This window comes from Tetrao urogallus (genome assembly GCF_951394365.1).
Source record: "Tetrao urogallus genome assembly, chromosome: 7".
In the NCBI taxonomy this organism is placed as follows: Eukaryota; Metazoa; Chordata; class Aves; order Galliformes; family Phasianidae; genus Tetrao; species Tetrao urogallus.
This window is the reverse complement of record NC_136820.1, coordinates 38,219,849-38,244,111: the sequence shown is the minus strand read 5'-3', so window position 1 is coordinate 38,244,111 and position 24,263 is coordinate 38,219,849. Positions and strand designations below refer to the sequence as shown.

Sequence of the window (24,263 nt, the reverse complement as noted above, 5' to 3'; positions counted from 1 at the left end):
GGAATAGAGTGATGTTCAGTTACTAGCTGGTGTTCCTTTCAAGAATGTATCTACGTAATTTTTTGGTGGTCTTGTTTATTTAAGTTTGGAGTCTGTGCTTAAATATATTAGGTATTGAAGAAGACAAGCAGAGCTGTACTTTAAACAATACATAAAAATTAATCAGCATACCTATTTTTTGTCATATTGAAGGAATTCTGGTTTAGAATTGACTCATAGCAAATTCATTCAGAGAAAAAGAATCAGCACATTTTGGATGTCAGTACAGATAGAAATCTTGTAAGTCTCACCTTTGAGTCACCCCTTGTAAATGCTATTTTAGAGGGTTACTGAATTTTGGTTATAATTAGCAAGAAAATGTATAATGTGTTTAGACTCTGATTTTTAATACTGTGTATTAACACAATTTATAAGCAATTGTAGGAAATAATTCTAAAAAAAATTCCTGTAGATGTGAATGTAATTATTTGGATAACACTTCAACAATCAGTTCACTTCCACTTGAATAGGAGTAAGTATTCTTCATTGAACCATGCATGGGAGAATCTTAATGTTAGGATGCAAATGATGTTACTTATGAGTTCAAGTGTATTAAATAGCCAATAAACAGATACATGAGAATATTTCGTTAACAATGAAACTGGGGGTACTTAAGTCTGCACCTGTGGAGAGTGGAGTAATGTTCATGGTCAAAACTAGATAAGTTCACCAGCACATATCATAACAGTCAGTAAGAGGAAGGTCAGCATCACCAGTTATCACCAGGTAATTCAGTTTTATGAGCTCATCAGGTTATGGTTGTTTGTTTTTTGGTTTGTTTGGTGTTTTTTTTTTTTGTTGTTGTTTGTTTGTTTTTGTTTTTTGGACTGTATTTCCTCATGCCATGTCTTTGCTATATTGTCAGATTTCATATTTTACTTGTCTGAAGCATTTTTTCCCTCAAATTGGTGTCAGTCATTGTTCAGGTATTTGGCAACACACTGATCACTGAAAATAAAATGAAGTGCTAGAATTTAGCAATATCTTGAAAATTGTACGTTTCCTTTGCTTTTTCCATTCAGAAGACAAATATTAGTGGGCAAATATGTTCTGCTACAGGGTAATTGACACAGAACTACAAATTGGAATTGCAATCTGCAGAGAGATCAGGTCAACTACTGCAGGTCTCCTTCAGGCCTGCTTTTCCTCTGGAATACAGGACAATGTAGCATATATCTTTGTATTTTAAAAGCACGTGTGCAAAAACAAAATTTAAATTTGAAATAGATTTGGTGTTTAAGGCTGAATCCTTTGTCAATGTAAATTTTGAAAAAAAAAAAATAGTAAATCCTATAGAGCGTTGATGAAACTGGGAAATTGCAGAGGAGCATTCCATCAGCTGAATAGCATTGCAGTTTTCCTGTCTGTTTTTCCCCTCTTAAAGTAAAAAGCAATCAGTAAAAAAAAAAAAAGCAAAACTTGTTTGCTTAATTAAAAAATTGTTAAATTTTCTCAGATTTGCGTTTTCTTTCCGATTGGATGCTTGTTGTCCTTTCCAATGGGACTGAGTACAAGCTAGAGTTGTGGTGTACAAGTCAGTAGTAGTAGACATAAAAACAAAGAGTGAAGCTGAGGTACAATTCAGGCCTTTACATGAATCACTGAACCACCAGTGCAGCTGTTACTGGCTGTTGAAGAGAGTTCTGTAGATCAGTTTGACTACCAAAACAGTACCCTTGCTCTGTACTTGTGGTTTTGTGTTTTTTTTTTTTTTTTTTTTTTTTTTTTTTTTTTGAAGAAAATAGATCTGCCTGTCCGTGTTACCCTTTTATTCCATTCTTTTGTTACCAGGATCTCTGTTAGCATAGAAAGCACAATTTGCTTGGGGCTCAGTTTGGTGAAGACATTTTGATTTAGACTTCCCCATGCAAAGCTCAGAGCAGGATTCTCATGCACACACACAATTGGCTTTTGTCATTTGACTTATCTCAGTGTCTATGAGATGTCAGCATAGGGCTGGCAGATGTGACAAGGGCCTACAAGAGCCCTCCTTGTCTAGCAGCGAGGGGTCTGGTAGGGTGTCTGAGGGCTGTCAGATGCCTAAAGCTGCCTGTGCTTGAGCAGCTAAATCAAGACTGGCAAGCCAGGATCCCACAGGAGTCCTACACAGCACTGTAGGTCTCATGCTAGGGCACACTGACAGCTACAGAAGAGTTGTAACTCCTGGAAGCCAGCTGGCAGTGATGGAGCTTGCCCATATGTGGCTCATGGGGACTCACCTGCTGCAGGAGACTGAAGTGTGATGTCCAACTGTAACCAGAATCCCACCTCTTGTGTGTGCTTTTCTTTTTGCAAAAACTCATCTTGAACATGATGTGGCAAAGACAAAAATTTCCAAAAAATGCTGTGGTAACCTAACTCTTAGATTTTCCTATTTTCAGAAGAGGCAAGGCTTGCTTTCAAAGGATTCAAAGGCTTGAAGCAGGCTGTTAATCGGTCAGCAAGCAGGGGGGTGCCCAGAGCTGTGGTCTGAATGGATAGATATTGTCACACTGCATGTCTTTATCTATTAGATGAAAAAGGAACACATTTTGCTAATGGTAGGGAGGAGACAGCTGAGTGCTTCATTTTGCAATGATGACATAGCATTAAATCGGTCTGGGGAGACAGTTTTGGGGGTGCATGTTCACTGAGCATGTGTGGAATACGTCAAATTTTTTAAAATACCAATGAAACTTTGAAGCCCAAATCAAATTTTAGTAATAGGTTTATGTGCTTTTGAAAACTTGACCTGTGCTCAGTTTATATTTGTCAGATTCCTAAATGCCATCTGTTTTTATTTGTCACTTTTGGTCATGCAGCTAAACAAATGCACTTAGATACCAAATCCCGATAGAGCATCACCTTTCACTTGTAACTTTTACATAAGACAAATGTTAGTACTTTCTGTGAAGAAACTGCCTAGTTTTAGGAGGTGACAGGTTCAGTTTATTTGTATTTTAAATAAAACATGCACATTCTGAACAATTTATATAAGGAACGACTTCTGCTGTTTACTGCATGCATACATCCTTAAGTGTGTGCATGTTTTAATCTTAGGTTTTTAAGGTTTGGAAACATAAGTTTTATACTGTTGGGCCAAGAAAGTACATTAAAATTCATCCCTGAAGGCAGGTGTTAGCAGCTCTGTATCTGTCAGATTTTGTTGGAGTACCATGCAATATGAATGATGTCTGGCCGTTCTCAGGCAAGTCAAGTAATAATGTAAAGTTCATAGGATGCATAAAACAACAGATTAAACTTTGACAATTATGGCTAATCTTTTTTTTCACTTTATAATGAAAGAATAAAATAGATAATCAGCCTTCTTCCTTAAAGCACACTGTCTATTGTGGGGTTGTTTTTTTTTAAGATCTAGACTTCAGTCTCCAGTGTACAAGTGAGACTGTGACAAACTGAAACTGGAAGCACAGCAATAGTCATCACTAAGATGGGCTGTCCAAAGTGTCTGTTAGCTGCTGCTTTCAAATGAAGGGGGGAGAAATTAGTTTCAGCCTTCTTTTAATTTTTCAGAATTCAAGCAAAAACTCGGGAATTTCGAGAGAGACAAGCTCGTGAACGTGACTATGCTGAGATACAGGATTTTAACCGGACTTTTGGCTGTGATGCAGACCCAATGTATGCTGGGATCTCTTCCTATGACTCGTCTTCAAATAGCGGCACAATAAGTCTGACCAGCAGACCGCAGAGCCCGAGGGAAGGACAGACAGTTGAAGCCTTGTACGCCCAAGTGAAGAAACCGTGGAATTCTAAGTCTTCACCTGTAGACAGGTAGGCACTAGACAGCAACCACTATGCTTTTACCACATCCCCCCTTGTAATGCTTGTGTTATGGGAGATTACAGCGCATCAGTTGGGAAATCAGAACTCCATTTTTTATTAATGGCTTTTTAAAAGCCTTTATGTAGAAGAGTATTGAGCTCCCATAAATCAAATGATAACAGAATGGAATGTGAAGTTTTTTTCCTGTAGACTCAGATTTTTCTTTCTCATTCTTCAGATGGTTTTGAGTTCAAGATGTTTGGGATAATTCATTTAGAATTTGTGATACCACTTGGCTTATTAGAACTCTAACATGACTGTGGAATGCAATGTTTCCTACCTATTCAAAGCAGTTATATTCTGTAAATATTTCTGTAAAGTTCTTACTATTTAAGCAAAAATAGATAATGGTTATCTGCATTCTAGTTCTGTGGTTCTGAACTTCAGTTTAACTGGTGGAATTTCTTGATAAAATATAGACCAACCTCCAAGTTTTTGTCAGGAATTATGTTCTGGTTTTGGGTTGTAGCTTATGATTTATACTTTTCCTCGAGTTACACTGTCTGAACTTTGTCATGCTTGGCCTTATGCTGAAATCAGGAAAATTTCTGGTTTCTGTTGATGGAATTCTGTTGATGGTTCTGTTGATGGAATTTTGAAAAGCTGAATCTAAAACAGACATGCAAGCTAACGTAAAGTAGAAATAACCAAAGGCAACATTCACAGCTTTTTTGTACTTCAACAATGAAAATACATCTGTTTCCTTGGCTGACGTCTATGATGTTGAAGTTCTGCATTTCTTCAGTTGTATAAAAATGAACATTGAAATCCTACTATGGGAGGTGCTAACTCATTCAGAGAGCATTAGTTTTGCTCACAGTAAAGCCACTTGTCATTTTGTTTTCTGCCCAGTTCTTCCTGGAAGAAAACAATTAACTTTGACTTAAATGTGCAGAACAACATCTTTGTTTGCTGTGCTTGAGATCTATAAGGAAATTCTTACTGGGGGCATTAAAAAGAGCGTGTCCAGCAGGTCGAGGGAGGTGATCCTCCCCCTCTACTCTGCCCTGGTGAGGCCTCATCTGGAGTACTGCGTCCAGTTCTGGGCTCCCCAGTACAAAAAAGACAAGGATCTCTTGGAAAGAGTCCAGCGGAGGGCCACAAAGATGGTGAGGGGCCTGGAGCATCTCTCCTATGAAGAAAGGCTGAGTGAACTGGGTCTGTTCAGCCTTGAGAAAAGAAGACTGAGAGGGCACCTGATCCAGGTCTATAAATATCCAAGGTGTGGGGGGCAGAATGGCGAGGCCAGACTGTTTTCAGTGGTGAGTGGAGACAGGACAAGGGGAAATGGCTGGAAACTGCAGCATAGGAAGTTCTGCACAAACGTGCGCAAGAACTTCTTTACAGTGAGGGTGACGGAGCACTGGAACAGGCTGCCCAGGGAGGTGGTGGAGTCTCCTTCTCTGGAGATGTTCAAGACCTGCCTGGATGCCTACCTGTGCGACCTGCTGTAGGGAACCTGCTTTGGCAGGGGGGTTGGACTCGATGATCTCTGGAGGTCCCTTCCAACCCCTACGATTCTGTGATTCTGTGAAAGCAGCTATCATGGAGAGCTAAACTAATTGTCTGAAAGGTTTTAAATGAGGACTGAGTGACCCTATTTTTTACAAGTTCCTTTACATGATATTGGGAAAAATTATGTTGATTAACTTGACAGTTAAGGATGTTTCAGTTTCATACCTTTCTATTAACATTCAGAATCATAACTACCTTTTTATTTTCTCACTCATACAGTTATTCTGTATTGCACTGTCTACTTTTTGTATTAAACAAACCTAGTTTATATTTTGTGGATGAGTATTTTATTTCAGTGAAGAAAGCAAAATAATTTCAAAAGCAGACAGCTTCATCTGTGCTTTTGAAATTTTACGTTCCATAGCCTTACATTGATAGGCGTTACTATGTTCAAGTACCTGACATTTCAGGACTTTTGTTATTTTGGAAATTGAGATAGCTTGGTTGGATATGGCTGCCACGTGGTGCCTCTTGCAGCTGTTTTTGTTAGACCAAAGGCAGTGTTTCATGCCTGAGTTGAATGGCATCAATGTCACATCAAGAAAAAAAAAAAGTTCTTTGATGCAAACCTGGTGCGGTGAAATATAAGACCTGTGTGACCCAGCTAACTCTGTGTGATTGCTGATAAAAGAGCCAGGAGAGAGTGAATAAAACCAAAGATAACGGTGTGCTGAGGGAACCTGATGTTAATGATAAGGGTGGGATAGAAGAGCAGCATGACAGTTCTGTGCATTCAGGCTGCCCTGCCAGAACCCAGCAGCACTGAGGGTCCCATCGCACACAGCTCGGTCAAACTGGGACCGAAGGCCCAACCTGGCTGGAGAGAGGCAGGAGATGCAAGTTGAGAGAAGAGCAAGAAAGGCAACTCCTGGTTTAGTGATAAAGGGATAGTATGAGACGCTTGACAAGCATCACCTGAGAAGAAATAGGCAGTTCACCTGGAAAAAGATTATTATTTACTACTAGTGTCCTTTGAAGTATGTCTGGGGGACTGAGGCGTGAGCTCATGGCTGAGCAATCTTCCCAAGGCTGTTCTGTCTTTCATAACTTCATCTTGGAAGTATTAAAGATCTGTATACTATATTCAGTGAGTGAGATGCTTTTTAGCTAAGATGTCACCCTGTCTGTGAAATGCCTGGCTTTTCACTCCATAGGCTCCTTTGCCACGTGTTCCTTATTGTCTCTTTCTAGCAGTGAAACCTTCCCATGACATCTTATCATGTCCCTTGCCATAGCAGTCATGCAAGTGCCTCTTCATGAGACTCTTCTTGAGGGAGCTCCTCTCTGTGCAGGAGAAAATGTCCTCAAGAAATTTGAAGAAAAATCATTGGTTACAGCTCTGCATCCTTAAAATACTGTTTGTGTTAGCATTCATCTGCAGTAAGTGTTCTTTTCCCTCTGTTTTACCCCTTTGCCCTTCCACCCCCTCCTTTCCTCTGCTTCAGAGGTTACCTAAATAGCCCCTTCCAGCCTTTGTGTATGGGAAGAGGAATTTCTAGCAGTACATTGCTGCTCACTGAGCTGCTCAGAGCTGTTAATGTCCAGGCTGGCTCAAATCTTCAGCACGTACATAGTAAAAGCAGCATTGTTTATATGGGAAATGTTATTTCTGTTACAGTTTGGTGCTAAGTGCCAAACAAAATTTGACATTTAAATATGTCCAAAAGGTTATTTGAAAGTCACTTACAGAGAGACCTATAACAAGATGTCTCATAATAGTTTGCATACCACCGTTGAGCAGATGACAGATTTTTCTTTAACTTGTAAGAGAATTACTGCATCTGCGTGTGAGGCCTTGTCAGGTTTTGTTTTTCTTTAATATTCTTTAGATTTTTCTTATTTTCATCAACACATGCCACCAACTGACGCAAATTTAACTGTCATGGCATATGGATGATAGCAATGTGAAGGACTACTATGTGAGATGCTGTATCAGAACGATGGATAACAATGGATTTTTTCACAAGTTTGATACTCTATTATGATGACAACTACTGTAGTGCTTCACCCAGTGATGGTACCAACAACTGATCAGGCAGAGATCCCCAAGTCATTTTGTGATGTGATTTGAAAGCTGGATTGTCCTTCTTTTCTTTCTTGAGTGTATTTAATATTTGTCCATATCCCTAGGACAGTAACTGACAGGCAGAACAAGACAATAAAAAGATTAACAAAATGGTTATTCACTGATATTTTTGTCCATTCATTTCCCTAAGTGAAAATGAGCTGTCTAATGCCATTCACTCAATACAAACTTGCACATCACTGTATGCGTGGAAGTAACTCTGCTTCACCCATCTTACCACCTATGACTATAAATAAAAAAAGCCTGTAAATGGTAAATTTTGAAAGTTCCTTTTAGGACTTGGAACTGTTTTAGAATTGCTTCAGTGCAGACTTAGGTTGCATTAGAATTAAAGAGGTCATCAATGGAGTTTGGTTGCTTTCTTTTCTTTAATGTATTTTTGTTGTGTTTTGTTTTTTTTTACCCACTGATAGTTATTATCTGTTGAATACATAATTAAGTATGGAAGGTTCTTTATTTTGAGTTTTTTATGTAATCCATATGTAAGTGTAGTTCCTGTGAATCTTGAAACACATTTACATAATTCCAGTTACATAGTCATAGCAACTCTTTCCAGTAGCACTAAGGAAGTGTTTTCCACTCTTGTTCCTAAAGAATTAAAGCAGAGTCTTTCCCTTACAGCAGAGCAGTTTACCACTCAGTGGAAATGAAATCCTAGCAATAAATAAATAAATAAATAAAATATTTTGGGAGTGATTAGTCATCAGTGTAACTGCATATCCATCAGCTGCCCTGGCTACTTTAGCTCCATCCTACGTATCAATAACTTACAGAGACAGGCTGCTAAGCATTTCTTTCACTTTCCAACTTTTTATGTTACCATTAATGGAGCAAAATTTAGGTGCAATGTATAATCTATGTATATTTTACAGTACTGGGAAGAAGTATCTTGAGAATTGTGTTCTTGTCAATAAAGCTTTCAGTTTATTTGAGAAGTGTTTCTAAGTATGTTTTAGATCATACAGAAGAGAAGCTGCACTACTAATCAATAGTGTTTTTCATGTAGATGACAATGATGCTATACAATGGGGTTTTATAGTGATCATCTGACATCCATAGTTGAGCAGTATGTAGATAGACAACTCCTAATGGACATTTATACTGGTTGTCACTGTGTAATTTCCCACCAAGAGTGCATTGTCCTGAAATATAATTGAAATAAAATAGGCACTGTGCTGCTATAAATCTAAATAGCTTGAAAATAGTAGGCTAGACTCCCGTGGCTTGCTGAGGACATTTTAATGGAAACATAAATACCATAATCATAAGCTTTTTGCATGCATTTTACCATTAAAAAGAAAAAAATAAATGTTCATTTTAGAATGAGAGACCTTTATGAACTGGTTTCTTTTCTATCAGAAGTGGAATCAAGTTATGTCAAAGGAATATGAGGGAAGTGAAAATCACTCCAGTTGCTTTAAATGTCATCTGTTCAGTGCTAAGAGGCAAAAATGCTATTGTTAAGATCAAGCTGCACACTTTGCTTACTACTTGCCCAAAAAACAAGGGGAGAACATTTTATTTACTTGTTAACTTTCATTTACTTGGTGTTATGGTTTTGCTTAAATTGGCACAAAAGTAATGAACCTTGGATGCTGGGAAGAAGCATTCTAATATAATATAATATGTAAAAAATGCAATAAGAAGACCTCATCTTTCTAGTGTATGTAGAGTGATTTTTAGCAACAGCGAAACGGGTTGTGAAAACTATGAAGTACTATATTGCAATGCCAGGATAAATATTTGTAAAAAAAAAAAAAAAAAAGCAAGGCATTTGTGCAGCTATATTAAACTTCTTTATTAGTAGTGTCAGTCATAAGAGAGTGCCTAAAGTCTGTGGAATCATTTATGCATAGAAATCTGAGCTTATTACCAGTCCCATAATAGATGAAGATATGCATTATTACTCAGAACGATGCATCCCATAAGTGTTAGGCTGTTTCTTTTTTCTTAAATAAAGAGATTTTCAGACAGTTCTTGAAGTTGACTTAAGGAGCAATGCACAAGCTGTAAACTGTCTAAGCAATGACATTTAAAACCTACAGAGCTGTTCAAAAGACATGCAGCGTAGGTTGACCAAGACAACGGTTAAGCTCTTCTGTCCTACTAGTGTTTACTTCTGTTCATTTATGTGTAAGTGTTTTCCTATGCCCCTGTTTGTTATGCAAGCTCCCGAAGCAACTTCAGAAATTAACGGTAATAGGGTTTAAATCCTTATCTTCCAGAGAGTGTCACCCTTCTGCAGCATAACAAAGCTTCATTCCTGTGAGAATCAGGCTTCTGGAAAGACTTTTTCAGCCTAGGAAATGGTATATGTGCCATTGAGGGATCATCAAACAGACTTTCCAAGACAACTCTTGGGAGAGCAGTGGGTTAACAAACTATTTGCAGTTCTCTCATATGTAAAGTAGAAAATGATACTTGCAAGTCAGTGTGGTATTTTCTTCCACTCTGATAACCTGGAGAAGGATTAGTTAGAGCCTCTGTGAGACTCTTCATGGGGTTTAATTTCAATTCAGCACTAACACATTAGTTTTTTTGTTCTTCTACCCTTCATGCTATCAGCTAGTAATCCTTACCCCAGAACTTCCTAAAAATTAGCTGCATCTGTCATACACCCATGTATTTAGAACCCAATGAACAATATTAACATTGGCATTTTATTATCTTAGGTGTTGTTTTCTTTTGTTCTTCCGTCTTGATTGAATATAAGACAAATTTTAATATAAATTCATGAGGATTTATTTATGTGGACTCCCTGTTGTGAAAGTATGCAACTTCACTCCCGTGTTAGAGTTACCATTTCGGTGGAGTAAGAGGCAGACTTAGAGCGAACTCTATTCAGGTTCAGGACTCTGGAAGTCCTGTGTTCTTTCTTTTTTTTTTTTTTTTTAAATAGATACAAAACACTGATACTGTTGTGAGAACCATGTTTTTTTCCATTTACCACAACCTCACTTACAGTCTGGTATTTTTGCTTCCTCTCTTCTCTTCTTGCTCTGTAATCTAAAGCATGAGAGCTGTTTGTTTGTTTTTACAAAAGCAGCAGACATTGGTACCTCTACAAATGGCTGCACTGGGAAAATGCCCTGAAAGATAAGAAGGAATTGAACTTTCCACTCCAGGTTACAAAACAAAGGGGTGAAGTGGGGTCCACCAAAGGCTGACAGTCCTCACTGCCCTTATTCTGAGAGACAGCCAGCCAGCACTCTTTCCTGTGGTGGTATCTGTTTGGTTTTGTAATTTTCAATTAATCATTTTATTGCTTGTGCAAAAAAGAGAACAGCCTTCAAATAGGAGGAGGAAGCATTTAATTAAAAAGAAGGAAAAAAAAATTATATATCTGTGTCTAAAATAAAGCATGTTGTAAAACTGAGAAAAGTCAGTGTCTCAAGCCTTTAATTGTGACTTGAAACTGTAGTCCTAAAACAAGGCTAACGTGAACAGCTTTGTTTCCCACTAATACCATTAATGAAATGTGCGGTTCTTTATTCTGAGGAAATCTGGGGGGAATATCTGAGGATGCAAAGCTGAAAAAGCAAAGGCTTACCAGTTTCTTAAATTAAGTGCTTTGATCCTACCTGTCTAAACTTTTTAATCTGTTCTTTGCTGGTCCTGTTAACCGAAGTTTGTATTGCAAACTGATGTTAAGCAGCACTTGAGCATTATGATTTAACACTTTAAATTTGTTGTTGCTGTTGAATGTGGCCCTTTTTAGAAGGAGTACAAAATTATGGCACTTCTATCTCTTATGTACCTCCAGTTAGCCCATCTGTTCCACTTTGGTGAAAGACTCAGACTTCTGCTTTTCAATCACTTAAAAAGCTAGGGCTTTGCATTTTTAGTTGTCTTATTACTGGACTCTAAAGACTGAGTATGGGGAGATGTAGCGCATTCACAGAATCCAAAGCCTCCACAAAATATAAAAATGGAAGTTAGCTCTTCAAATTAATGTCAATTGATGGTTTCAAAGTGAAGCATGAGTTAATTGTTATGCAAGTTCTTCTAATCAGACCCTATCTACAGATTTGTGGGGGGGGTTGTGGTTACTTTTTTAAGAACGACATCTATTTTACAGATGACACAAACTATATTTAGCCCAGTTGTTTATCTTTGTGGCCAGTCTCATTTGTTTATGTGACTAAATAAAGTATCCTGAGTATGGTCGAAGTAGTTTGTCAGTGGAGGAAGTGATGGAATCCAATTGTGGAAAGGAATCCTCTGCAGAAAACATCAGGAAGTAGAATAACATCACTACGTGTAGGTTAGCAAGTGTGCATGTGTTAATGTCTCCTGATATCTTATGAACTCATTGAATGAGTGTTTGCATAACGTTTCACACAGACAATCCTGAAAACTGAGAAACTGCTCGAAGATCTCATTTCATTGTGTTATTGGGTGGAAAGCTAAAAACTAATGCTTTTCAGCTCTTCACTCAGCAAACAGTATTTATTACTCAAGTATTACACTTTGTAGCATATGGTTTATAAGGTGTTTGAAGTTTTATTCCTTCAGGCTCAGACACTATGATATGAAAAGTTAAAAGTTTCTTGCATGACTTATTTTATATGATTATGTATTTCTGGAAAATGTTGTTCTACCATCAGATTTATTTATTTGCTGTAGACATTTTTTTTTCATTCCGTAAAATACTTGTGACATTTAAATAGCTTTTCAGTCTGATGTATTCATAGAAGTCTTTCTTATGTGATGGAAATATGAAATATTATTATAGTAAATAGATCACATATCTGTAAGGGATAGGGAGTTTCATCTGCCCTGAGTTTAGATGGTGTTACAACATATCAGACTTAATTTATGAAAGCAAAAGTGCAGATTTTGTTTCATTTCAATTCATGTGTATGGTTCTGTGACAAAAACGCATGGCATGCCTGAGTTCCTTCGCATTCTATAATGGCATGTCTTCTGTGTGCAGCAATTCAGCCTTGATTACAGCCTTTCTTCCTTCAGTCCCAGGTTTTCCTTTAAAAGGATGCAAGTACAAACTAGGATGGAAAGAGAAGGCAGCATTACTACTACAAACATTTTAAAAAGCAATTAGAATCCGTACCACTTGGAGGGATATGAAAAGTGATGTCTCACTTCTAATTTCCAGTTATCTTTGGAAAGGGAAATTATTTGCCGAAGACCACAGTACCGCAGTACCTGGCCTCCTGGGCACTAAACAGTCTCTGACCTGGCAAACAAAGGAGACAGAAAATAGTAACATAGGCCTTTGTTTTCTGAAACGTATTTTATGGCTTGTTAATAGTTGCGATATATATCATGGGGTATTTTGTGCTGTAGAGGGAACGAGCAGAAGCTGCCTGCCACTAACAGATATAGTGTAAAGGAGAAAAAAAGAGGAAAAAAAGAAAAAGAGGAGGTTATTCTATGCATTATTTTTCACATCATCTTAAACTGTACTGTGTCTGCTTGCTTAAGATAAACTTTGCGCGTATTTGCTAAAATGTTTTCAAATTAACCAACGTGTTTCTAAGGATTGCTAAATGCCCATCAAGGAATGGAGGGATGCATTGAAGCTATTTGAATTAGCAAAGTGTGATTTAAAGGTTGCTAAAATCAAAAAGAGCTTATTCATTTTTCATCAATAATCACTTTCCTTAATATTTCATCAAAACCTGCTGATTCGGAGACCACCTTCTGGGCTTCGATTCATTATGACTACAGACGTAATTTAATTTTTCCCCCTTTCCTCATTCTGTGATAGGCTCTTTCATCTTTGAGACATTGTTAAGATGTTTCTAACATTCACAGATTGCTAATTGATCCAACTTTTTTTTAAAACTGTACTTAAGACAGGGTCTTCTTTTCTGTGGAAGCAATTCTCCGTGCATTTGCTTTTACTAATGCTTCTTTCAGTCTTTCTATGTGATAAAACATAAATTTTCAGACAGACATACCAAAAATTGAGAGCAGGTGTGGTTTCATTTAGTTAGTTATTCTTGTATCACTACAGTCAACTTACATTTTAGAATACTTTGGAAAGGCTTCTAAGGTAAAGGCTAGAGATGATACAGGAATGTCTCTGTACACATTTGTCCTGATCTGTATGTCAGCTCTTCATTACATCTAATGTGAGAAGTGAGGCCAAATATTACATAGGTGATAGAGATAAATGTGAAGATTGTCTATAGCCAGTAAGATTTTGGAGTCACTGAGTTAGACCTTTATAGGTAATCTAAAGCAAACTTGGAATTTAAACAGCAGTGGAAGTAATGTATTATACCTAAATGTTTGAGTGATCATGAAGAAAAGCAATCCTGGGAATTTATACAAAGCATTTTGTGAAAGGAAGTACAGTTCAAAGAAATTTCTCTTTTCACTTTAGTAGGGCTGTTCCTCTAAATTTTGTCTACGTTGCCATATGCTAAATTATTTTTTTTTTTGGTCCCAGAATGCATTTCTGTTAGTATTTCAACTGCATATCCTGCTTCATCTTGGAAGATCTCCCTGTAGAGCAGTATCTAGGAAACCCTTATCAGAAACTGTGTTAAAACAAGAAATTATTGGTTACTCAGCAAAACCAGAATGTAGTGGGCTGAAACCAAGTCACTGCTGTGGAGTGTACTCTGGGCCATTCCTGTCGGTGCTAGGAAAAAGTTCACAGTCCTCAGTTTTCTTCACTCATTGTGCACTGATGAGAAGCTTGTCCTATTTGGTTGATGTGCTCAGTGTTCAAACTGGGCTCCCCTTGTAGCTAGGAGCCAGGACATCTCACATTCTTTGTGGTTTGCCTCAGCCTGCTCTGATTAGAATTTCAAAAAAATGACCTTTAGGTCTTGCATAGATGGTCAGAGCTAAATTGTTGCTTCTCTTCTAAAGTTAACACAGACTGAATATTATAAGCATTCATTAGTTCCACTATTTTTGATGTAGACAGCGGCTCTACTGTTTTTGATGTAGGTAAAATTTGCTACAGCTTAAAATTTTGGGATTTAACAGGGGGGAATAGGTAGAACTGAGACGTTCAGTGTTAGGAATAATCCTACTTTATTGAACCTCACGCTTACCTTTCTTAATATTCGTTTCACGTTGATACCTCCATCATCTATGCAGTATATTATCAGTGAGTGCCAATCCATATTCAGTAGGGCACATATACCCATGCAGAATAAGATGCACACACAGAGTGGTGTTTCTTTGACAGATTTTTAATGTACAAATTTAAGAATATTTGTGTATGTATAAAAAAAGTCTTTTCTAAAAATTACTTCACTCCAGAAGAGGTGACTTCCAGAGCACATCTGGTACAAACTTTGGCTCAAAGTTTGGTTTGGTCAGGTTACTCTGGAGTCATATCCTGTGTATCTCTGAGGGTGGTGATTTCACCAGCTCTGTAGTGCCTGCCCCAGTATTTGACCACCTTCATGTTATCTATGAAAGCATTCTAATATCTGGATTTCCCATGCTCTCATTTGTGTCTGTTGTCTCTCATCCTATTGCAACTCTGAGATGTTGGGAGAACATAAGTGAAAGAAAATATATAAATCACTTCATGTAAGATTGGGAATATTGAAACAACTGATTCAAAATTTTGAAGCACCAAGAAAAATTTTAGAGACAGTAAGGATTACCTTAAAAAAACCTAATACTTCATTGTTAGCATTAAACTTTTCTGAGTGGTCACTTGAGTTCTTATTCTTTAATTGCCAATTATATTCCTGTATTTCAGAGTTACGCTAAGGCATGTGTCTTTTTTCTTATTTTGAATACAACTGTTGCCTTTTTCTCCACTACGCTATTCTTAGTGTGAATAAAACTCTTGAGGACAAGTCATAACTCTTACAGTTCCCATAGGAGGCTGCCTTTTGTCCTTTATTTCCACTTTTATATTGTGAGTATAATAATCAACTCTACCAAAACCAACGCCTTTGAAAATACTTCCCAAAAACTGTGCATTCTATAGGCCTGCATGTGTACTTAGCTCTTGCTTTTCAGTTACGTTCTGTAGAGGATGTTTGTATTACTCCCCTTCTTGGGCAGGGCTGCTGCCATGCTGGACCTGCTGCTGCTGTGACAGCCTCTGTTCTTCTACAAAAGTAGAATATCTATCAGTATATCTTTTTTCTTTTTTTTTTTTTTTTTTTTTTCCCACATTGAGGTTCAGCAGCTCACCTGTACATCTTCTGCTCAAAAACAGATCATGGGTCCCAGAGAAATGCTTCGGTGTTGGCAAGGAATTGTGAAACAAAGGTTTGCATACAGTCCTGAAAACCGTTTACATGTGAGATGCAGTGTGCAGCTGGTGAGTGCTGTGGCATTGCAGGAACAGAGCCCAGGAGACAGGCAGCCTCCTGCGGAGCTGAAGGACTGCACCGGAGGTAATGGAGGGGAGTAAGCAAAGGAAGGCTCCTGCGGAGATCAGGAGCACTGCAGGATAAGAATGGAAGCTGCCTGCTGAGCAGGCTATGACAAAGGGGAGCCAACCATCCTCTCACTCTCCAAAAAAAAAAAAAAAAAAAAATCACCCCCTTTATATACGTAGATGAGGAAGAAGATGATCTGTGCTGTATTGTCTTTGATCTATGTGGTGCACTTGCAGGGGATTAAAGAACTTCATAACCCTTTCTGGGGACTTGTAGTCAATATAGAGACCATTTTGTGCTGCGGCTCGTCCCCTCCCCACTCCCTCCACTGACAAGCTGCCACCTGCACAGTAAAACACTGCTGCTGTTTAATTGCATATAAATCAGGGCTGGGGAGTGGAGACAAGCCAGGAGAGTCTGGAAGGAGAATGTAAGTTTTAAAGGTAATTACCTGAGCTGGAACAGGGCCAGGGCACCAAGGTTAACACCTGTATGCTTGTGAGAAGTGCCTGGTGGTGTTCTTCCAGAAGCCATTTTCTACTGAATTATAGAAAGGACCTTATTAGTCACTGGATCTGACTCTCTTCTAACACTGAGTTTGTTCCTACTGTGCTATATTCTATCACTTGTGTGGTGCATCTTAACTCACTTTGAAATGAGATTTGTCTGTCAGCTTTATGTAGACAGATAGACTATGCTTTTTCTTTTATAGATCTTGGTTGAGAACACAAGTGCTTGGCATCTAACCTAAACTTTTATCTTATCACTTCCGTGTTCTCTTGAATTTATTAGGGTCTAGGACAGAAAGATATAAAAGTGTGTGAAATTCCCAGTACCTATCTGAGGGTGTCCACTGAGATCCTAAAGAGAAAGAAAATATTGCTTTTGCTGCGTGCTCTTCAGTCACAAAGCATGGCAGACCTAATGCTGCTGAGACCTTCCTTAGCATGCTTAGGCATCATCATATCTCAGCACAGAAGATGCTTGTCTTTGCCACCTTCATTACCTCCTCTGTTTGAAGGCAAATGTAATGATCTGTTTTGAACATATGAGAAGGGCGGAGGAACTGCTCATCAATGGGGGTGTGCAAGATGTGTCTGCCGGTTCATATAACTTTGTTTTCTAAAGTTGAATTAAGTCTCAGTAAATATAACTTTCATATTTGTATTCCACACAGAAAGGCACTGAACAAGACTTCCACATATTCAGCAGTTGATTACACAATCCCTACATAAGGAAATTGAAGATTTGTTTTTTATTTTTTGTTGCTATTATTTTTACAGTTGATAGTGTAGTGATCATAAATATTTCACTGACGTTTATTATAAAGGAGACATATATTGCTATATTAGAGGGAGAAGTTGAAACTTGCATGTAATTTAGAACTTTGCTGTGTACACAGGCTGACAAATTGTGCTGGCGTACGGGAAATAAAAGTAGCTAAGAGAAGTCTAAAATCAGTGAGCAATTTTCAATTCACGTGAGGATGGCAATTTTATATAGTGAATAAATAGGATATTAGGAGCGATGACTTTAGGGAAATGGTTGATGTGAAAGGAACTTGTCAAAATAGGAGAAAATGGAAGTTAGAAGCATCAGGCTGAGGAATAAGGAGTGAAAATGAGGTGGTGTGTCCATGGCAAAAAAAGAGCTTCTAGTCTGGAACATGGAGTTGATGAGGAGGGGAGAAAAAGAATTAGGAGTGGCACAGAATGTAGTTCTTGGGGGGTGAGAGGGAAGGCAATTAAATTTCAGCAGTCTTTAGTCTTAGTAAGCTTCTTGGCTGTGATCTAATTTCCACAGCATTCACCAGAATGCAGAATTGTTCTGTAGGACTTTTCCTGTGTAAGCTTTCCTCCAGGATTCACCTGAGATATCTGAGCTCTGTTTGTTCCCGCCCTGCAACTTCAGCAGTGCTGCAGATACACAAGTGAAGCTTTGACTGCATCCCATCATCTAAATGCAGCTGTTCTTCCCTTTGGAATCACATTGGAATGATTTAAAGAGGCATGAAACAGCAGGATCCACAGTGTAGGTGTTTAGATTCTTGCTGCTTGGCCACGTTACTATCTTGCTGTATCTGCAAGAGTGTTGCAAACTTGATTAAAAAAATTAATGATGAGAAACAAAGGGATGAACAAAGAGAACAAAAGAAAAAAGTGGAAAGAGCGTGAAAGAAGTTTATTGCGTGCAAGTCATCCAATTATCCCTCAGAGCCCAAATCCCTTGTCTAATTGCCTAAGTTGATCCTTCAGGACTGACTGCTTTAAATGAAATAGCAGGTTTGGGGGAAAGCAGCTTATGGGAGGCCTTTTGTGGAAGGGCTTGCATGAACAGCAGGATGGCTTGTCTTCTATTTTCTCTCCCTTCTGTTATCAAAAGAGTAGCAAAGAATGAAAAATGCGAGGGCTGTAGATTAGTAAATAGTCCCTTTGGCACAGAGCTGGGGAACCTGGAAGTACTGGGAGACCTATTCCTAAGCTTTTTGTGCTATGCTAGTCTGCATATGCTGTATCTCTCACTGGGATCATAAACTCTCACAGTACACTGTATTAAGTTCATTTGAAAAAGAGAGGGGGAAAAAGAAACAACTTCCTTCAAATATCTCACTGCGAAATCACTAGACACTGCGGAGTGTCAGGATTGAGCTGGTGTCGAATTGAGAGCAAGCTGCATCTCAAATCATTGTCTCGCAACAGTCATGTGCGCCAACAGCAACTGAACTCGCAATGGAGGGATGAAGACTGTCAGACTTAATGTACCTTAAAGGAATTCTGTTTAATACATTCCTCTGCATACACACTGGGTAAGGAAGAAACCTCTCTAATAGCCTAGCAGCAAACTCTGTCACACAAAATCTTTCCTGTAGTTATCCCCTTCTAGACAGCAGCAATCCTCCCAGCATTAGGGGTCAGGAAGAGAAAGAAGACAAGAATCTCCCACAAAACAGGAGAAAGCAGAAGAAATCAAATCGTCTTCCAGTCTCCTCTTTGCCCAAAGCTTCTGTTTGCCTCCAGAAGACTCCCCTGCAAAAGAGGACTTGCAGGTCATAAACAAATCCTCAAGCAATGCTGCTATCTTATTTTTGTTTACATAATCCAATTCAGTGTGGTACAATACTTTATAGAATTTGTAGTGAAATCAGGATGAATCCTATGATGGCCTTGCAGTTGTTATGTGAAGTGTTAAGGTGGAAGAGAGAATTAGAAGAAAAAAAGGCTACCAAAATCATAGGTTGTTCATTTGGATGTCCCCAGGTGACATCCAGCTAAGAAATTAATTTCCTGAGAGAAACCTGTAGTAGAATGAAAACATTATCTAAAGTGGAAAGAGCTTAGCGGGGAGAACAGAAAAAGGAGTGCTTTGTAAGCAATCCAAAGCTTGACTTATTCTTACGTACGCTTTCCTCCTTGTACCTAAAGCTGTAGTTAAGAATAATAATTTCTTAGAATCCTACTCAGTTATTTCCATCAAACCTTTTTTCCAAACCTGCTGCACACTGAACGTGAAATGATTCATGCAGTCAGACCTTTCTGACTGAATAATTGATACATTTTGACAGGCTGAATGTTCAGCGCATTACATTTGCTTCTCAATATATAGATGATGATTAATGTAACTAGGTCTTACTTGTGCTCATCAAGGGAGAGTGCCCCAATGAGAATATTATTTGATGGTTCAATGAACTGAACTTTGATACTGCAGTTAGACTGTTGATAGCGTTAAGATGGTCGTGACGGCTTATGGATCTAACTGTCAAATTAGAAAATTTCACTGAGGAAGGGAGAAAACCTGGTGAAATGTAGAGAGAACTAAAAAAAAAATAATAATAATAATAAAAAAACCCTTAAAAAAACAAAACAAAACAGTAAATGGCAAATGCCAGTAACTCATTTAGATCCAAAATTTCTCTTTCTAAATTCTTATCTTAGCTCCTCGGGGGTGAATGGATATCTCTGAAATACCGTGATTTAATGTGATTCCATTGGACTGAAGTCAGTTAGTATCTGTTGTAGCCAAAGCCACTGAGATCCTATGAAAAATAATTCAAAGCTTTAAAAAGGTGCTTTTTCATGCCTAAATCAGAAAGCCAATCCTATCTATAAAGTCAAAGGAGAGAACTGTTATCCTCAGGAGGACAATTCAGAGCATCCAAGTGAGATAGCTCTAGGCAGAGTTGTAAATGCTCCCTCCCTATACATATTAGTCTTGCCCTGAGGTTATTTAGTTATGAAGTTGATGTGAACTCATTAAGTCCAAAGTCAACAAAGCTTCTCTGTGCGTGGTGCAAATGGATGTCCATTCTGAAAGACTTGCCCATCCATAGCTCTCCAGAGATTTGATTTTGATCTTTGGCTGTTGTATACCCCTGATGTATAGTGGATGAATGTCTCTTTTGCATCTAGCCTTGCCGTATCAGAATGAGATGTGGAAGTGTTACGATTCTCATAAAATGGGGGCACTGAGGAGGGTGTTCATGTGTATATATTGTATATATAGTGTATATATTAGAAGAGAAAAGACTGTATATAGTCCATATATACCCACAGATATAGGTGATATCTCCACGGGGTAAACCATAGCACTCAAGGAACATGCTCTTCTTTTATACCTGTGCAGGAAGTCTGGTTTTCATCATGTATGCACTGAAAATTATATGTGTGAATATCCGCTGAAAGACAAATGTAATGCTTAAACATGAATGTCTAGAGCAACTCTGGATGTCCTTCCTGTCCTAGGCTACCTAGTCTCTAACATCAGTCAAGACAGATGTGGGACTGCTGATAGTCCTCTTTCTATTTTCCACCCCTGTGGAAATAAGTCTTTAGACGACTCTTGTTTAAGCATCTGTGATGCTGCAGCACATGAGGTGACAGCTACCATTCCACAGGTTTGCAGTGGACAGTTATTCCTGATTCTTCTACACACAAGACCAGGATTGAAGCTTCTGCAAGTTCCTCTCCTTTCATTTTCCTTCTTCCATCCAGTGTCTAATGAAGGCAATGTCTGAATATGACAATATCTGGATGGATCTCTTAAATACTCAAATGAATTTAAACATTACAGCATTTAAGTACATTTAAATATCAAATGTCTACATGCCAGATTTTATGAATAGTTTTAATTATCAAGTATTTGGATCAAGGCTTGCATTTGCCCCACTGTCTGCATTTTCCAATTTCTTTCCAATATTTGGAAAGGGAATTCCATGACTGCTTTCGTAAGCAGCTGTTAGCAGCAGGAATAAATTAAAAAAGCAGGAAGGATTCAGCTTGTTGATTTTGGCTGGTTTTAGAATGTTTCTGAGCTTGTGGTCTTCTTGAGACTCAGAAAATATTAATTAAATGCTACTTATCTCACCAAAGTCAGAGCTTATGTTTTTTGTTTAAGATGACTTATATATCTGTGATATTTTAAGCAGCTATTTATTTTTAATGGCTTTTTAAGAATCACGAAGCATAGAACTGGTTACCAAACTGGTGATTAAGTGATTTTTGCTTTAAGAAAGATACCGTTTTCATCTTGTACTATAAAAGTTGACATGCTTCTGTGAAAATAACACCTGAATTGTAGAATAGTGTCTCTTGGCAGCTTTTGAGTAAACTGTACTGTGCAATTACTCCAACTTGAGTTTGAAAAACTGCATGTTGTTTACAGCCTTCCTCAGCAGTTTCATTTGTATGTGGTAACTCTATTCCGTGGTCAGAGCTCTGAAAATTGTCTAGACAAATTTGCCTTTCAAGGGCAAAGTAGAACTTGTATTCACTCCTTTACTCCTACAAGTTCTGTCAATACTATTTACTCAAGCAAGATGAGAGTCTATTTCAAGGATCTGTAAGACCATAAAAATTTTGGTTTTATATTGACAATATAATATAGTTTGGGGGAGACATCATTCAAACAATAATTTGAAACAGCATAGAAATATTCTGATATCTCAGCAATTGGAATATTGCAATACAATTCATGGCACAATGCAGCTGATTCCTTAAAACGCAATGAGAGATTATTATAAGATTGGTCATGTAATTTCTCTCTTGTTAATTATAACTGGCTCTATAAGTAACACATCTTAAATATTTTATGTTAACGCCATCATAGTAAAGGACTTAACACTAGACAGATACAAATAGACTGTTTTACTTCATGTGCCATAACTATTTATGGAAAATTGGTTCATAAATTATATTCAAAAAGATGCACTTTTTTTTGTTTCCCAAGAACTCTTCTTCTCTGTTATCAAACTCTGAAAGCTACTGTGATATGATGTAACAGGTTTCTCAAAGTACAAGAATAACCTGTTCTTCCGATTTCTTCTGTATTGGTCAGAAGCAATCAATTATGCTGCAAGTTAAAAAAGACATTTGGAAAAGATACAAAGATGTCTAGCAACAACATGAGTGAAGTACTAGAAGCACATTGCATGTTGAGGTGGTGGACTTCTTCCAAATCAGAAATGATTGAGTGTGGCTAGTATAACCAAGGATTGATGGTTCTCAGACTATGGAGACTTTCAGCTTCTATCCAGATCTGCTGTGCATCAGGAAATCAATCACAATTCATTTAGCATTTTCGTGTTGGTTATTATGTAGTATTGTGTAGATTGTCAGATGGAAAGTTGCTCATTTGACTTTTGCATTTTTCAGCAAACATAATGTTATTTTTCTGCTACTTACGCAGGGTGAGGTGATTTTTCAGTAATATTTGCCCCAGTAAAATTGTTTTTCCTGTGCATGTGTCATTGTAACATATTTGCCCACCAAGTTTTAGACAATTTTTGTTTAGGCTGTGAGGAAAGAAAAAGAGAACTGCTAGAGGTGATAGCACTTCATTGCAAAGATTCCTTGTCCTTAATAGTTCAAAATGGAGTAAATCACCTTCCCCTTACCATGCACTCAGTATTTTACAGAAAGTTGCAACTTTAGAGCTGATGCTCTGAAAATTTATAAAGAAGTAATTTTGCCAGAGGAACAAATATTTTTTTTTCTTGTCTCCAAAAATTCACTATGTTTAAACTGCTGCTATAATAAATATTTTTAAATAAGTATATTGCTTTGGATTCTTTAAGAAACACGTCATTATTACTGCAGTAGTCTTCAGGGTGCTTTTAATCAGAAAATCATGTAAATTGTTAGACTAGTTGGCAGCTAATAGACTTCAAGCTTTGGATGAATTATTTTGTACTCATACGAGTAATAGCTGTATTAAACTTGAGCATTTCATCATCAAATCTCTAATACAAATGAAATATATTGAATAGAGATTCTTGGCACTTGTGAAGCGCTTTACAGCTCTGAAGCATTGGACAATAGTTATTGAAACTCTGCGAGGGCAAGTTGTTATCTCTGCTTAAATACAAAATATCAGCCCAGCTAAAAAGTCTGCAATGCAAATAACATTAACTGAAAGTGTGTATAAAAGAGGTTTTTTTGTATGCTTCTCTGGATATTTGCTGCTGTTCACTGATGAATAGTTGGACCTTTTCTGTGTTCCAGTCAAGCTGGTTTTGTTTCTTTTAAGATGGAAAAATTAAGTTAGAACAAAGAAAAACGCATAAGAAGAATGTTGTTTAGTGATCTTAATTGTATGCATAGCTTACTGGTTTCTTGAATTCTACCTGCAGGCAATAAAATTCATGAAATTAGATGTAAACATGAGCAAAACTGAGTCACCTGCTTTTTTTTTTTTTTTTTTATATATATATATATATATATATATATATATATATATAAAAGAAAAAAATCTAATTACTACAATCAAAGAGATCTATGGTGTGATTTCCCTCATCCTAAAGCAAATGTCTGAGTAGGTCAGCTAAATATGTCCTAGGCATCTTAATTTATGTTAATTGACAAAGATGAATAACTTGAATATATGCTTTTATTTCATTAGGTGAACCCAGCTCTGTGTCTGGCTCCATGTATGATAATCTATATAAGAAATGTTCTTTTTTCTTTGTGACAATGGGCCCTTCACTGAAAGAATTGAAATGCCCTAAAGCTATATGTTGTTATTTAAACTTTTTGGAGGTGGTGGTGGATAGGTTTTGTTACTGTTTTACCGGTTCCATCACAAATGAAGCCAGGTGGTAGGTGATTAAGACATGCGCTGAGGAAAAGGACTTCCAGCAGCCAGAGTGAAAGCTGCCACCACTCACTGTCTGTTATTTTTTAGTATTTCACCTACTATATACTCTTCAGGGCTGTGGAGAGGAAAGGAACTACACAACTTGTATCCTAAAAGAGAGGAAAGGAATTACACAACTTGTATGTTAAAGCTGTCTGCCTTAGTATGGTATGTTAGAATTTTTTGTTTGCATTGTAGTAGTAAACTTCTCTAGCTTGATTTTCAACTGCTTGCACCCCTTGACTACTGTGGAATTCTGTATCTGAGAAATGTTCTTGCGTCAGACATATAACAAGCATCACATTCAAAAAAATCAGACATGTACGATTATTTTTTTCCTGAAT

General features: G+C 37.6%; 1 protein-coding gene across 1 annotated transcript in view; it reads left to right on the top strand.

Moving 5' to 3' along the window:
* The window catches only part of PARD3 (par-3 family cell polarity regulator), a gene marked incomplete at both ends in the record, with an annotated part of 424,269 nt that overhangs the window by 320,970 nt on the left and 79,036 nt on the right, over positions 1-24,263 (top strand). Inside the window, one exon of the mRNA XM_079538143.1 lies at positions 3,553-3,810. Coding sequence (XP_079394269.1) covers positions 3,553-3,810 — 258 coding nt within the window. The remainder of the gene's footprint in view (positions 1-3,552; positions 3,811-24,263) is intronic.